The 15,872-nt window shown below is 40.6% G+C and overlaps 1 protein-coding gene across 1 annotated transcript in view; it reads right to left on the reverse strand.

Annotated features, from left to right (window-relative positions):
* Positions 1–922: 922 nt before the first annotated feature.
* LOC129544166 (ATP-binding cassette sub-family C member 4-like) overlaps positions 923–15,872 on the reverse strand; it is a 153,864-nt gene continuing 138,914 nt past the window's right edge. Inside the window, 2 exon segments of the mRNA XM_088842846.1 lie at positions 923–2,597; positions 11,934–12,068. Of these exon segments, the coding sequence (XP_088698972.1) occupies positions 2,490–2,597; positions 11,934–12,068 (243 nt within the window). The 3' untranslated portion in view covers positions 923–2,489.

Raw genomic sequence — 15,872 nt, forward strand, 5'->3', positions numbered from 1 at the left:
GCACAGTTTCAAGTCTTTTTCTCATTTAGTTTAGTGAGAAAAAGACCACCTGTGAACACTCACAGGGTAGGCCACATGCACAACAGAAAGAAGAGGCCCCTTGTTTAAAAATAGTTTCTCAAGATGGAGACAATGGACACTAACCAAGTATGGTTCAGTTTAACACGAAAGGTGCTCAGGGAAGTACACAAATCCGAGTTACCCAGGATGACGACTGATCTGAAGGTGACTTCCTAGAAGAGGCAACAACTGGGCTGACCCTGGAGGATGCCAAATCTCCCCAACATGGACCCTCTCCTCTATTTATCAGAACAAAGGGTACTGAGGAGAATCACTAAGTCATCATTTTGACTTAAACGTCAGTCATCAAGAGTTTCCCCCACAGTACACCCTCATCACCTACCTCTGGAGCTGTGATACATGCCCAGGGGGGACATGGAGACATGCTGTCCTGACCTCCCATCAAAGACTCATTGTGCAGCAGCTGTAAGTGCTGCCAGTGGGCAACCTTAAACCACCAGCCCTTTTGGGGGCAGCCTACATGCAATGACCCATCCGGGTGGAGGTTTAAAGGCCTGGTCATTGGATGTGTCAGGACAACCCTGAAGGGCCATCGTCACTCCAAACTCTAAGGTCGTCTGGCCAGTGATCCAGCTTGATCTTTCCTTCTGCTTTACCCTGTTTATTCCCTCCTGATTCCACAGTGTTGACCCCAAGGGCAACCCTGATACACATCCCAGTACTAAACCCCATCTGAGTCTGCATCCAAGAGAACCAGCCAGCAACACGTATCAGAAATCATTCCAGTATTTGGGGAGGATTTTTATTGAAAATTACTGGTTACACACATACCAGTTAACATTTTAACATTAAATGTTAGCATTTTAAAAACTCCCAATAAAATACAAAATGGTAGAAACAAGGACCTTTTGTGTGAATGTGGTTACCTTTGGTTTAAAATTCACAGTCTAATGTTGTCTGACCAAATGAAATTGTTATATATTAAAAACAAAAGACAACTATATGTTGAACCATATGAAAGTGCCATTTTATAGCTTATAAAAAGGCTGAATGTTAGCAATTACACATGGTTCAATCTAAAAGAAAAAATCCATTAGCATTTGAAATTTAGAGAACATTATACTTATTAATAACCCACGGGTAAAAGATATAGTTAATGAATTAAATTAGGAATTAGAAAATACATACTACTATGGTTATTGATGGTGGTGAGTACCAAAACCTGAAGATTGCACCTGAAGTGGATCTTAGGAAATAAGTCAGCTTTATATATCTATGTTAGAAAAATGATGACAATACTAATCTCTTTTTAATTTAAGAATTTAGAGGAAAAACCTGGAAGTTAAGGAAAAGTTGAAGGAAAGAAAGAATGATATGATGAACTAGGGAAAAAAAGAGAACATCAATCAAGCAAAAAAGTTGATTCTTTGAAAACAGGAAAAAGTTTGCAAGTATATTAAAAAAAAAAAGGCTAAAAAAAGCCATTAAAAAGCCAAAAGAACACAGTCAGAGCTGCTGTAGAGATTAAACATATAAGATATTGTGAATAAATTTATGTCAATCAAGCTCAAAACTCACAGGAAACAGGTTCCTCCTAGACAAATGAAACTTATCAAAATGACTCTGCAGAAATAACACACTGAATAGGAAAAACATAATTACCAAAAGTTACCCAGACAACGTGGCTGCACAACACTGTGAATGTGATTAATGCCACTGGATTATGTGACTAAAAACAGTTATATGATAAAGTTTATGTTATATATACTTTACCACAAATTGTAATGTAAAATATAAAATAAATCCTCTATCTAAAAGACAGTCTAGCACACATCTGTCCTTCATTAGCAAATCCCCTAGAAGGGCTCCTATTTTGAGAAAGCATATTTTCTCTTCCTTCTCTTTTAGAACATATAGTATTGTCCTTTATTTAACCATATATCTATTTTTTTTTTTATTTAAACTGTAGTATGTTATATATTTTTCCTATAGTTTTCTCTGTAGTATTTTAACCAGAGGTCTTTTGGTGGAAAAATGGATCCTAGTCATGTTAAAGGAAGTGGTCACAAAACAGCAACTTCACACAGTCTTCAAGTAAAGAGAATCCCTGATATAATTGGAAAGTAATATGTAATTCTGGGAACAGTAAAAAAGCATTTGTGACAACTTTGTCTCAAATCTTAGAAAATGAGTTTAGCTCTGGAGTCTTTCAAGACACAAAACCTGGGAGTCAGCTTTCATTGGTGGTCTGTACCTCTGATTTGGATAAGAAAGCAAGTAATATAACATTTAAATAAACTTAATAAATCCCTTTTCAAGAGCTTGAAATCAACTGAGTGAAGCTGGAGAGCTAGTATCTTATAATTTGTAAATATTTGTTGCTGGTGTAAAAAAAGTAGAATATAGTTTATGCAGTGCAAAACCTATTGGAAAAAAACCTTTGGAATAGACACAAACTCATGGTAGAATCACAGTGTTGACTCAAAAAATGTTAAGGCTGAGGGCTGTCCACTGGAAACATTCATAACCACAAGGTCACTGTGAGTAATATGTGGTTATCTCCTTTTGAAGTACACCTGAGGGAGAAAAAGACAAAAACAACATGTTTAAAAGTTTTACACAGCAAAGGAAACTATAAGCAAGGTGAAAAGACAGCCTTCAGAATGGGAGAAAATAGCAAATGAAACAACTGACAAAGAATTAATCTCCAAAATATACAAGCAGCTCCTTCAGCTCAATTCCAGAAAAATAAACGACCCAATCAAAAAATGGGCCAGAGAACTAAACAGACATTTCTCCAAAGAAGACATAAAGATGGCTAACAAACACATGAAAAAATGCTCAACATCCCTCATAATCAGAGAAATGCAAATCAATACCACAATGAGATACCATTTCACACTAGTCAGAATGGCTGCTATCCAAAAGTCCACATGCAATAAATGCTGGAGAGGGTGTGGAGAGAAGGGAACCCTCTTACACTGTTGGTGGGAATGCAAACGAGTACAGCCACTATGGAGAACAGTGTGGAGATTCCTCAAAAAACTGGAAACAGAACTGCCATATGATCCAGCAATCGCACTGCTGGGCATACACACAGAGGAAACCAGAATTGAAAGAGACACATGTACTCCAATGTTCATTGCAGCACTGTTTATAACAGCCAGGACATGGAAGCAACCTAGATGTCCATCTGCAGACGAATGGATAAGAAAGCTTTGGTACATATACACGATGGAGTATTTTTCAGCCATCAAAAAGAATGCATTTGAATCAGTTCTAATGAGGTGGATGAAATTGGAGCCTATGATACAGAGTGAAGTAAGCCAGAAAGAAAAACATCAATAGTGTATACGAACGCATATATATGGAATTTAGAAAGATGGTAACCTTAACCCTGTATCCGTTCCGTTCCGTTCTGTCGCTCAGTCGTGTCCGACTCTTTGCGACCCCGTGGACTGTAGCCTACCAGGCTTCTCCGTCCATGGGATTCTCCAGGCAAGAATACTGGAGTGGGTTACCATTTCCTTCTCCAGGGGATCTTCCCGACCCAGGGATCGAACCCGGGTCTCCCGCTTTGGAGGCAGACGCTTTAACCTCTGAGCCACCAGGGAAGCCCTTAACCCTGTATACGAGACAGCAAAAGAGACACAGATGTATAGAACAGTCTTTGGGACTCTGTGGGAGAGTGTGAAGGTGGGATGATTTGGGAGAGTGGCATTGAAGCATGTATATTATCATATGAGAAACGAATCACCAGTCCAGGTTTGACGCATGATACAGGATGCTCGGGGCTGGTGCACGGGGATGACCCGGAGGGAGGATATGAGGAGGAGGGAGGTGGGAGGGGGGTTTAAGAAAGGGAACACATGTACACCCGGGGCAGATTCATGTCAACGTATGGCAAAACCAACCAATATATTATTGTAAAGTAATTAGTCTCCAATGGAAAAAAAAAAAGAAAAGTTTTAAAGTCGTTCTCCTCAGACAACACATTTCTAGGTTTCCTTCTCCAAGTGAAGCAATCATATCGCTATTGGAGGCACAGTTTTAGAAAACCAGGGCTGTATTTATTCTACGGAGGAAGCAGCCCCATTAAAACCCTCAGTGGGGTTGGGCGTAATGCCAAATAACCTGTAGATCTACTAGATTTCTGGTCATTCTGACTCACAGATATGCTTTATCACTACAGTAAATTGTTAAGCAAAATCATTTTATTCCCTGAAATACATTAAAAAGAGGGTAACAAAGTGGATAGGAAAACTAGCATCTGAACAGGGTTTGTCATTTTCACACATAAAAGGAGCACAGTAGATTTGGATGTTAATATCAGGTGGTTATGTTTATATTTTATAAACTCTGATTGACAGGCACTGAAACACTGGCATATACGTATGAAATATCCTGGTGTTTAATTTGTGTGGCAAAACAGTTATAGGGCCTATAGACATGTGACCTGTATATAGTTCGTCCCAAGAATGAAAAGAGAATCAAACACTTTAACAATGACTCAACCAAGAGACTTCTCTAAAATATAAGATGATCCCCAATAATAGGACAGATCTCTTCCAGACCTTTGAGCTCTTGAATTCTACCAAATTCTAACTGAACTGGAAGAGATACAGCTATATCAGTATTTTTCAGTATATCAGGTATATCAGTATTTTTTCAGTGTATAATCAGAACAGAAAGGAAATGAAGTGCTGTCAAGTTCCACAATCATCACTTTTTAATAGCTGTATTGTATCTCGGTTCCTTACAGATGCACATAACAAAATAAGGTTTTACAAGCCCTGACGTTATTTTATCTCTGAACATGTTTGGGCAAAAAAACGACTTCAAGTGTAACTCTTTTCCTCAAAGAAGAATGTGAAAAGTTTCCTTTGAGTCTTTAAAACAGAAAATGTATCATCTATCAGAGGCTGACTTATGTCAACCTGGGTTGCTTAGACATATGATTCCAGATCTCTTTTATAAAATCTGCCTACAAGTGCATTTGTGGGTGCTGTAAGCAAAGTTATCACGAGAGAGAAGGAACTTCACACACGCAACAGAAAAGCACTAGGACACTGACCTTCATAGTAAATGCACTTTCTTATTCTCTTGTTGCTAACATAACCTGCTCTGCACATGAAATGTTATATATTTAAATGTCACTTAAGGAGAAAAATAAACCCTCCAAGAATGCGTGGGCCCACTGGCTGAAATCTGAGGCTATTTCCATTGTAATGGAAGCACTTAAAAAAGAGCCTTTGGTGGGAGTAAAGGGGAATTTAATTGCATATAATCACCCTCCTCCATTTTATTAAGCTAGACATATTTTGTGATTATATATTAAGTACTCTTTTGGTGAAACTAAAAACGGTTAAAGGAACAAAAGAAAATTCATTTCATTTTCTACTGCTTAATATTCTTTCCAAAATCATCTGGCTCTTTTCTCCATAACCCTTATCAATACAATTTTTTATAAAGAAAATATTATTTCTAGCAACTTTCAACTGAAAAGGACTTTGTTTCATGGTCTGAAATACCTGAACTGAATACTGAAAAGGATCTTCAACAGTTGGGGAGCCCTGATTTAGAGTCTCTAAAGTAACCTAGAAGAACTATGGGTATATTTGTTTTATTATTGGGAGGAAAGGTTTCTACCTACAGCCTTTTACAAAATGATCCCACTTTTATACCAATAAATGCTCTATATTCTCAAAGCACTTAAGCATCTGCTCTCTCATCTGATCCCTGTGATAAGTGTGAAGAAGCTGGCAGGGCTGTAATCCTGTTCTACACTCAGGTGAGGACCTAAGGCTCAGAGGCCCTGGGGGACACAAGGCCACGTGGATGCTAAGTGCCTCCTCCATCTATCCAACTGGACCAGGCTCCTAGAGCTAGGATATGAGGATTTTATAACTTCTGGGCTGTATTAGGTGATTTCACGAATAGACAAAATGACACCTATGTTACACACTGGGAACAAAGAAACTTCAAAAAATCTCAACCTGATCTGCTTCATCACAGAACAGAATGGATGACAGGCATTTATTCTTGGAGCTGAACCATGTGCCATCTGAAAGGCTGTTGCTAAACCACAAAAGACCCTACGATTCTTGGCCTCCAGAGGAGAAGAATAAAATTTGGGGCCAGTGATGAGGCTTGATCACTCAGAGCTTTTGTGTAATAAAGTTTTATTAAAGTATAAAAGAGATAGAGAAAGCTTCTGACATAGACATCAGGAGACAGAAAGAGTGCCCCCTGCTAGTCTTTAGATGGATGTTATATAGCTACTAGTAGTAATAGTCGCTCAGTCATGTCTGACTCATTGCGACCACATGGACTGTGGCCCGCCAGGCTTCTCTGTCCATGGGATTCTCCAGACAAGAATACGGCAGTGGATTGTCATTCCCTTCTCCAGAGGATCTTTCCTACCCAGGGATCTAAGCCAGGTCTCCTTCATTGCAGGCAGATTCTTTACCCTCTGAGCTACAGGGAAGATCCATATGGCTTCTAGCAGCATGCTAATCAGAGAAAGGAAATGTCTCAGAAGTCAGAGACTTGCACCAGACCCCTCACACACAACATGCATTCTGAGATAACATTGGCACAAGGTGACTTGTCCCTGGCCATAAAATAATTGACATGAATCTTGAAGAAAGGCAGCTTTTGAAGCAAATATAGTCTCATTGACATAGCTTAAGAGAATATTTGCATGAGTAAAACATACTGGTTTATCAAGTCAGTTCTTAGTCTTAGGGGGAACCCACTTGAAGACAGAGTCTAGGGTAAAAACATAGTTCATTTACATAGTTTAAGACAAACACTTCCATGAGAAAAATGCTTTGGTTAGCTCAAGGTTTGAGAAAAGTTAAAGTTCAGGTGGAACCAGGTATCCTTATGGCAACACAGAATTTTAAAAGAAAACTTTTTTTAAATTTGTATCAGTTCTGTTCAGTCCCTCAGTCCTGTCCTACTCTTTGCGTCCCCATGGACTGCAGTACGCCAGGCTTCCCTGTCACCAACTCTCAGAGCTTACTCAAACTCAGGCCCATTGAGTCGGTGATGCCATCCGACCACCTCATCCTCTGCCATCCCCTTCTCATCCTGGCTTCAATAATTCCCAGCATCAGGGCCTTTTCAAATGGGTCAGTTCTTCGCATCAGGAGGCCAAAATATTGGAGTTTCACCTTCAGCATCAGTCCTTCCAATGATTATTCAGGACTGACTTCCTTTAGGATTGACTGGTTGGATCACCTTGCTGTCAAAGGGACTCTCAAGAATCTTCTCTAACACCACAGTTCAAAAGCATCAATTCTTCGGCGCTCAGCTTTCTTTACAGTCCAACTCTCACATCCATACATGACTACTGGAAAAACCATAGCTTTTACTAGATGGACCTTTGTTGTCAAAGCAATGTCTCTGCTTTTTAATATGCTGTCAAGTTGGTCATAACTTTCCTTCCAAGGAGCAAGCGTCTTTTAATTTCATGGCTGCAGTCACCATCTGCAGTGATTTTGGAGCCCCCAAATATAAAGCCTGTCATTGTTTCCCCATCTATTTGCCCTGAAGTGATGGGACCAGATGCCATGATCTTAGTTTTCTGAATGTTGAGCTTTAAGCCAACTTTTTCACTCTCCTCTTTCACTTTCATCAAGAGGCTCTTTAGTTCTTCTTCACTTTCTGCCATAAGGGTGGTGTCATCTGCATATCTGAGGGTATTGATATTTCTCTGAGCAATCTAGATTCCAGCTTGTGCTTCATCCAGCCCAGCATTTCTCATGATGTACTCTGCATATAAGTTAAATAAGCAGGGTGACAATATACAGCCTTGATGTACTCCTTTCCTGATTTGGAACCAGCCTGTTGTTCCATGTCCAGTTTTTACTATTGCTTTCTGACCTGCCTATAGATTTCTCACCTGAAGGATTTTCCACAGTTTGTTGTGATCCACAGAGTCAAAGGCTTTGGCATAGTCAATAAAGCAGAATTAGATGCTTTCCTGGAACTCTCTTGCTTTTTCGAGGATCCAGCGGATGTTGGCAATTTGATCTCTGCTTCCTCTGCCTTTTCTAAATCCAACTGCTTAAACATCTGGGAGTTCATGGTTCACATACTGTCGAAGCCTGGCTTGGAGAATTTTGAGCATTACTTTGCTAGCCTGTGAGATGAGTGCAATTGTGCGGTAGTTTGAGCATTCTTTGCCATTGCCTTTCTTTGGGATTGGAATGAAAACTGACCTTTACCAGTCCTGTGGCCACTGTTGAGTTTTCCAAATTTGCTGGCATATTGAGTGCAGCACTTTCACAGCATCATCTTTTAGGATTTGAATTATTCAACTGTAATTCCATCACCTCCATTAGCTTTGTTCGTAGTGATGCTTCCTAAGGCCCACTTGACTTTGAATTCCAGGATATCTGGCTCTACGTGAGTGACCACACCATCATGATTATCTAGGTCATGAATATCTTTTTTACACAGTTTTTCTGTGTATTCTTGCCACCTCTTCTTAATATCTTCTGCTTCTGTTAGGTCCATACCACTTCTGTCCTTTATTGTACCCATGTTTGCTTGAAATGTTCCCTTGGTATTTCTAATTTTCTTGAAGAGATCTCTAGTCTTTCCCGTTCTATTTTTTTCCCTCTATTTCTTTGCATTTATCACTGAAGAAGGCTTTCATATCTCTCCTTGCTATTTTTTGGAACTCTGCATTCAGATGGGTATATCCTTCCTTTTCTCCTTTGCCTTCAGCTTCTCTTCTTTCTCAGCTATTTGTAAGGCCTCCTCAGACAACCATTTTACCTTTTTGCATTTCTTTTTTTCGAGGGATATAAATTTGCATAGAGAAGGGGAAAAAAATATATCACTAGTAGTGTGTTTCCTCCTGCAGCTTAAGAGAGAGATAAAAATTGTCTGACACTTGCAGCCTACTCCCTCCGTTTGGAGACCCCTGGTCTTCCTAACTGTTACCCTCTCACCTCCAATTTTACATGTTGAAGTCCTCAACCCCCCAGCACCACAGAATGTGACTGTATTGGAGACAGCATCTTTAAAGAGGCAATAAAGTTAAAATGAAATCATACAAGTGGGCCCTAATCTAACAGACTGGAGTTCTCATAAGAAGAGACCAGGACACAGGCTCACACAGAGGGAGGAGCATGTGGGACACAGAGGGAAGACAGTGTCTACAAGCCAAGAGCGAGGCCTCAGAGGAAACCAACGCTGTGACACTGTGACCTCAGACTTCCAGCCTCCAGGGCTGTGAGGATATAAGTCCCTGCTGTTTAAGTCGCCTACTCTTTGGTCTTTGTATGGCAGCCCTAGCAAACTACTGCCCCCTGTAGCTTAATGTATCTAAAAGGGACTTTCTCTACTATTTCAAGGATCATCCAGAAGGGTCAATCAGAGTGATCAGCTCACCTGAGCTACGAGTTCAAGAAAATGTGATGTGGAAGCACCTTCTCCCAGATGTTGGGTTTTCTTTTCAGATGAATGAATTCTGTTCTATCAGTGAAAACCTTGTGACTTAGGCCAACACTCCCCGTGTTATAGCGCTGAACAATGCATTGATATCTGATACTTACACATTCAAAAAACTGATAATCTGACAGTTTATCCTCCTAAGAGGATGCAGAGTATGCAGAAGTAACGTCAAGATGGGATAAGAATTAAGAAATGTATTTCTCTCTGTAGAGGTGACCTGAGCCAGTGGCAGGACTGAAATCCAAGAGTGAGGTTCTGTCACCCTGTGAATTTCAGTGACTGGCCCTACCTTGGCTACCACGTGACAGGAGCAGTGTTCTCAGATTCGATGCAGAACACAGTACCTAGGACAGCACACAGCCTCCCTCAGCAACTCCCCCTCAGTGCTTCCTGGACCAGCTCTGTGACCTTGAGTGAACTCTGGACACACTCTCCTTATCCATGACATGGGATAAAAATGGACCATCAGGAGGGTCAGTGAAATCATACATGTGAGAACTGTATAAAATAAATAATAAAGGACTACACAAATGTAACTTACCATTAATACTGTTAGACTAGGTGCAGGATTACTGGGCCAGGAATCACAAGATTTCTAATTCTATGACCTATGTCTGCTTCAGTATGTATGTTACACTTGATTTAAAATGTTTACTGAAAGAACAAATTTATAATTCTGTGTCTGCTGCAGACTAGCTTAACACCAGTTATATACATAGGGCCACCTTCCTGATAAAGCACCTTAGTTTCCTCACCTGTACAAAGAGAGGGTTGAATCCTATTATCTTATTATCTGGACCAATCTAAAATTCTGTGTTCTATTTCTCATTACTCAATGTCATGATAATATAGTTTTAAAATGAAGACTTTGACCTACAGGTGGGAACACCTCTTTTTGATGTGAAATGACTAAGATCAAAAGAGCAAAAGGGTTTGGGAGATTCCTGGCTTTCTAGGTCTCAGGATGGATGGTCTGACTGGGAGACACTCTAGTGGATAAAAGTACTCTGTGAATTTCAGGCAGAATAAAACACAGAGTTCCTTGTTCAGCTTCTCAACATTTGCACACAATATAAGTATTTATGAAAAGTTCAGAACACAGACTTTCTTTTCCTCAAACCTAAGCACAAAGCCTAACTCTGCCAACTCTTCAGCCAGCTCTGGGACCCAGGAAGTCCCCTACCTGATGAGCAGTGGAAGGTCCTGCTCTGTATTTCCTCATTTCCAGAGAGGACTGAGAGGAGACAGTGATGAACTTGGCCACATTTTAGATAAAGCTTTCATATAGAAGTATGGCGTGCTGTGATTCATGGGGTCGCAAAGAGTCGGACACGACTGACCGACTGAACTGAACTGAACTGAAGACACTGGGACATAGTTTCTTTAAGACATTTTAAATATTACACAAACATCTTATTCTATTTACAAGTGAAAATCTGGGAGAGACAGAAAAGAATGAAGAATGGAAAATACACCCATAATTTAACATCCAGAGATAAATTTTCGATGGGGAAGCCACATCACACCCTGAGCCGTGCATGTTAAGGGGCAAGAACACCAGACCTTCCTTCCCTCCATCTATCTTTCCATCAACCCCAATCCCACTCCCACCTGGCTCCAGAAGGACTTAGAGATGGCTGAATGACAACGGCTAAGCCTCTGAAAGCAGACCTTGGTTACCACTGCGCCTCTGTTAGGAAGACACCACGTGACCTGAGCGTTACTCACTGAGCCCCTTCCTCACACCATGTACAATGCTTAGAGCCTCGCACATCTCATCTCGAGAAAGTGCTCTGTAAACCTTCAGGCACCTTTCAGGCTACGGTGCGACGGTATCGTGAGTTCTTCATTTGTCCTGACAACAATTTCATCTTCTAGAAGGTAGAGGAAGAATGGGGGGCAAACGGACCTAACTCTAAACAACAAGGAATTAGGGAGAAAGTGATCACTTCAGGTAAGAGTTTTCTATATAGATTACACCTTTCTCTGGAAGATCTTCCTAGAATCAAAATATTCCAAGATTCTTCCCCTTAAACTCTCAGGTTTCCTGGATATTCCTCAACAGAACCTGTATCACAAACGTGCTGAGCACCAATCAGAATGAATGGAAAGGGTCTGCAAATGAGAGTGTTCAGTGCTCCATGAGAATCTGAACCCAGAGTCCGAACATGTGGAAAGTCAAATCCAAAATCTGTCTCAGGCACAGGTGTGTGCACACAGAAGGGCGCACATCCACCCCCACCCCCAGCACTGCCGCAGATTCTCAGCAGACCTGCCTTCCACCTGCCGCGTGTTGTTAAGATCCAGTCATGAAGCTTTCTCCCTGGAGGCTTCTAACTGAAAAGAGCACAGAGTGCTTGTTCCCAGACCCCTGGGGGAGATCCTGTGAAGAGTGCACCCTGGAGGCGAATTTTAATTACAGCTTCCCGCAGCAGGCTCACCTGTTTTGCCCTTTTGGCGAGGGCAGCAGCCTCTGCCTCGCCCAGTTGTTCCACCATCTTGTAAAATAGGCTGTTTCTATCTTGCAGCAAAATTTGTGGCCAACTATATTCTTTCCGTGTCCCTGAATCCAAAACCTGTTAACAGTAGAAAGAAACCCATTAGCACACAATATCTCCCAGTAACATAACTCAGACAATATTTCAAAAAGAGGCAAGTCAGGGAGAATTTGGGTAATAGGACTGGTGGTATTTAAATGGTTTGATTACCCTGTTTTACTAGGGAGACAAAGGCCTAGCCCGACCTTTCTTTATTATTTGGTTATAGGAAAGGAAGAAAACGAAAATTTTAGAATATGATTACTGGAACTGAACAGTCTGTAGCATTTTATATTTTCCCAGGGCATTTGGGGTTGTTATCATTAATTAGCACTTTTAGCACTCAGACTCTGAGCTCTGAGGGCTATTTATAAAGATACACAAAATTGGGAAATGTCTTGATTCAAGAAAATCAGACTGCATTTATCTAAAAAGTAGGTTGACATCATACAAACCACATGGCAGTGTCCTGAAAACAAACTGTCAAGTTGATTTGACAATCTGAGCAATACTTGTGGGGGGGAAAGTAAACGCTTCTGGAATTTCTTTAGGGTCCTGGATTATGTCAGCCCCTACTGGAAGGACTAATGAAGCTGAAGCTCCATTACTCTGGCCACCTGATGGGAAGAGCTGATTCAGTGCAAAAGACCCTGATGCTGGGAAAGATTGAAGGCTGGAGGAGAAGGGGACGACGGAGGAGGAGATGGCTGGATGGCATCACCGACTCAGTGGACATGGGTTTGAGCAAACTCCGGTAAGTAGTGAAGGACAGGGAAGTCTGGGGTGCTGCAGTCCGCGGGGTTGCAAAGAACAGGAAACTGAGAGGCTGAGCAACTGAACAATAAGAAGAGGGGCTGAATCCCTTGTCCAAGATGTTAACACACTTCCTGATGCCAGCTGTGGCTGTAGTTTATTGTTATGAGAGTGGAAGGCTGGCAAACAGAGCTGCTATATAAGCAGCTTTTGCGGAACTGCTCTCCACGGAAGGAATTTCTAGAAATCCAGTTTTCTTTTTGAATAAGACTATAAAAGCAAATAAGAAATTGAGCTCCAAATTGAAGTGATCACAGCCTGCACAGCAAATGGGGCGGCCCAACCTGAACTGCCAAGGATCTGAATCCGTTTTCACAAATTACCTTTATTTGCTTCTTTCTCTTTCTTTCTTAAGCTGCCTGCCTTTCACCCCTTTTACTGCTCATTAACAAATCTGCTAATTGGAAATTGAAAGGAAGAGAAAGGGGCTCTTAACTCTGCCTTTCTACTTATGAGAGACCTTGGTTAATGGTTATGGAGAAGAGAAAAGTACCTGAAACAATTGACCCAAACAATAGAACTACAAAAATAATTCTGACGTTAAGTGGAATTTAATTCTTCATTTAGGTCATATTTAGAGTAAATATATCTAAAGAGAATATGTGGTATGGGCTTACCTGGTGGCTCAGTGGTAAAAGAATCTGCCTGCCAATGCAGGAGTCACAGGCTTGCTCCCTAGTCCAGGAATACCCCACATGCTGTGGAGCAAATAAGTTCATGCACCACAACTTCTGAGCCCACGTGTCACAAATACTGAAGCCTGAGCGCCTAGAGCCTGAGCTCCACAACAACAGAAGCCTCTGCAAGGAGAAGTCTGCATGTTTGCCGCAACTAGAGAGAAGCCCACACAGCAACAAAGACCCAGCACAGCCAAAACTAAATTAATAATATTATTTTTTAAAAAAGAAGAGAATATGCTGGAACTCCAAACAAGACACAAGTTATTTTTTCTGCACATAGGTATTGCAGTTAACTCCATCCTTTGTATTTAATTGGAAACATTTTTTAAGTCTCACAAAGGGCATATTCCTATTAATCTTGTGTTTATACTGTGAATCATTGTTAAGAGCACCTTTCTCAAAAGAGTCCAAGAATAATTGAATGTCTCATCTACATAATGAATTTTCTATATGTCAATTGGGCATGCCAATTTAGATGCCCTGAATGTACAATTTTACTTTAAGCATAGCATAATAGAATATAACTGCTCCTCCTGATACTGAAGAAGAAAAACTTCAGTTTTAAAGCACAGGTCTCCAAATATCTGTGTTCAATTAATCTATGAAAGATTAGGTAAGAACATATATTGAAGAACAGACAATCTCTTTGCTAGATAGTACTGGGAAAGCTGCACACCTGGAAATGAATGAAATTATAAGACTCCCTCATACCACACATACAAATAAATTCAAAATAGTTTAAAGACCCAAGATAAGACTGGGTACTATAACACAAAAGGAAAACACAGGTAGAGAACACTTTGACATAAATCTCAGCAATATTTTCTTTGATCAGTCTCCCAAAGCAAAAGAAATAAAAGCAAAAGTAAATTGGATCTAATTAAATTTAAAAGGCAAGACGTTAGGGGCTACAAGAGCTAAGATGGGACACAAACTGAAAAATAGCTGGAGACAGAATTTTACCAGCTTAGCTTTTACATTTACTGTCATCATCAAAGATTCTAGACATTTCAGAACAAATTAACAAAAGCAAATCTAAATTCTCTTTGTGTCCAGAAAAATAGGTATAGTTTTAGATTTTTAACATCCCTTATAAGAATAACATTGAGTAATTTCCCACTATGTCCCCACCCTTGCTGTAACACAAGTTAAACTATAAACTAAATCACACATTCAAATTGGTGTGATAATAATCCTTGAGCCCCAGGATCTCTCCAGGAACCCCAACCTTGAAATACTTATCAAGCTCTAGTAGGTTAAGTAAAAATAGATTATATTGAACAAGTGAGTGAGTTCAGTTCAGTTCAGTTCAGTTCAGTCGCTCAGTCGTGTCCGACTCTCCGCAACCCCATGAATCACAGCACGCCAGGCCTCCCTGTCCATCACCAACTCCCAGAGTTCACTCAAACTCATGTCCACAGAGTCGGTGATGCCATCCAGCCATCTCATTCTCGGTCGTAAGCTCAATGAAGATGTGTTTATCAAACCTGTTTATGTGCAGACATTCCTGGTAGCTGTCTAGACATAAAAATTACATGGACCCACTGCAAGATAACTTGATCCATGCATTGGCAAGATGCCATCAGTCAAAAAGAGGAATGAAGGGGAGGTGTGTGAGTGCACAGAGAGGCGGGGGGCAGGAGAGGATGGAGATAAAGCCTGATAAGAAATGATGGCAATAATAGAGATAGAGCCCCACTTATTGACAAGTAGAGTTGCAAGGGGAAGATATGTCATATCTCTGTTTCTGGTTGCCAGGGGATGACACAGGGACAGCTGTCCAAATTTGTATAGTGGGTCCCTCATTGGTAAAATGGGTGCCCATGATTTTCTCACTGGGCAACGTGGCAAGTATTATCTCCAAATCCTTTCCTAGGTCTTGAAATAATAAATTAGTCTCTCACCAGTGGGATGATGAAGGCTGGCTCATGGTCACCTCCACAGTCACTTTCCCAAATCTGCTGCCTTTGCTCATAAGCTCTCCCCTCTTAGCAGATCTCTTCTCCCCAACTATGCTTTCTACCTCAGGATTAGTTATTCTCCTTTCAAAACTTGAGTGAAATCTTTTGGAATTTTTGAAGGAGTTTTCTCTTCTGAAATGTTCTAATTGTAGCCATGTAGGCTTCTGAAAGAAATGTTCCATGAAGGTGAAAAACAGAATTTAAGTAAAACTCTAGTTAGGCGTGAGCTGTTTTGTGCTTTCCAGGTGGGGATGTTACAACAGTTTCTGGTTTTGATTTCTCTGGGGAATATTCTACTGAGAAGAGGTTTATGCTGAGGAAGAAACAAAAAACAAAATCATAAGATTGAGTATAAACAAAAGAGGTGGAATCTGAGTTTCCTGTCCCCA

Source organism: Moschus berezovskii, chromosome 13, assembly GCF_049115385.1.
Source record: "Moschus berezovskii isolate FMDL1 chromosome 13, NW_MosBer_1.0, whole genome shotgun sequence".
In the NCBI taxonomy this organism is placed as follows: domain Eukaryota; kingdom Metazoa; phylum Chordata; class Mammalia; order Artiodactyla; family Moschidae; genus Moschus; species Moschus berezovskii.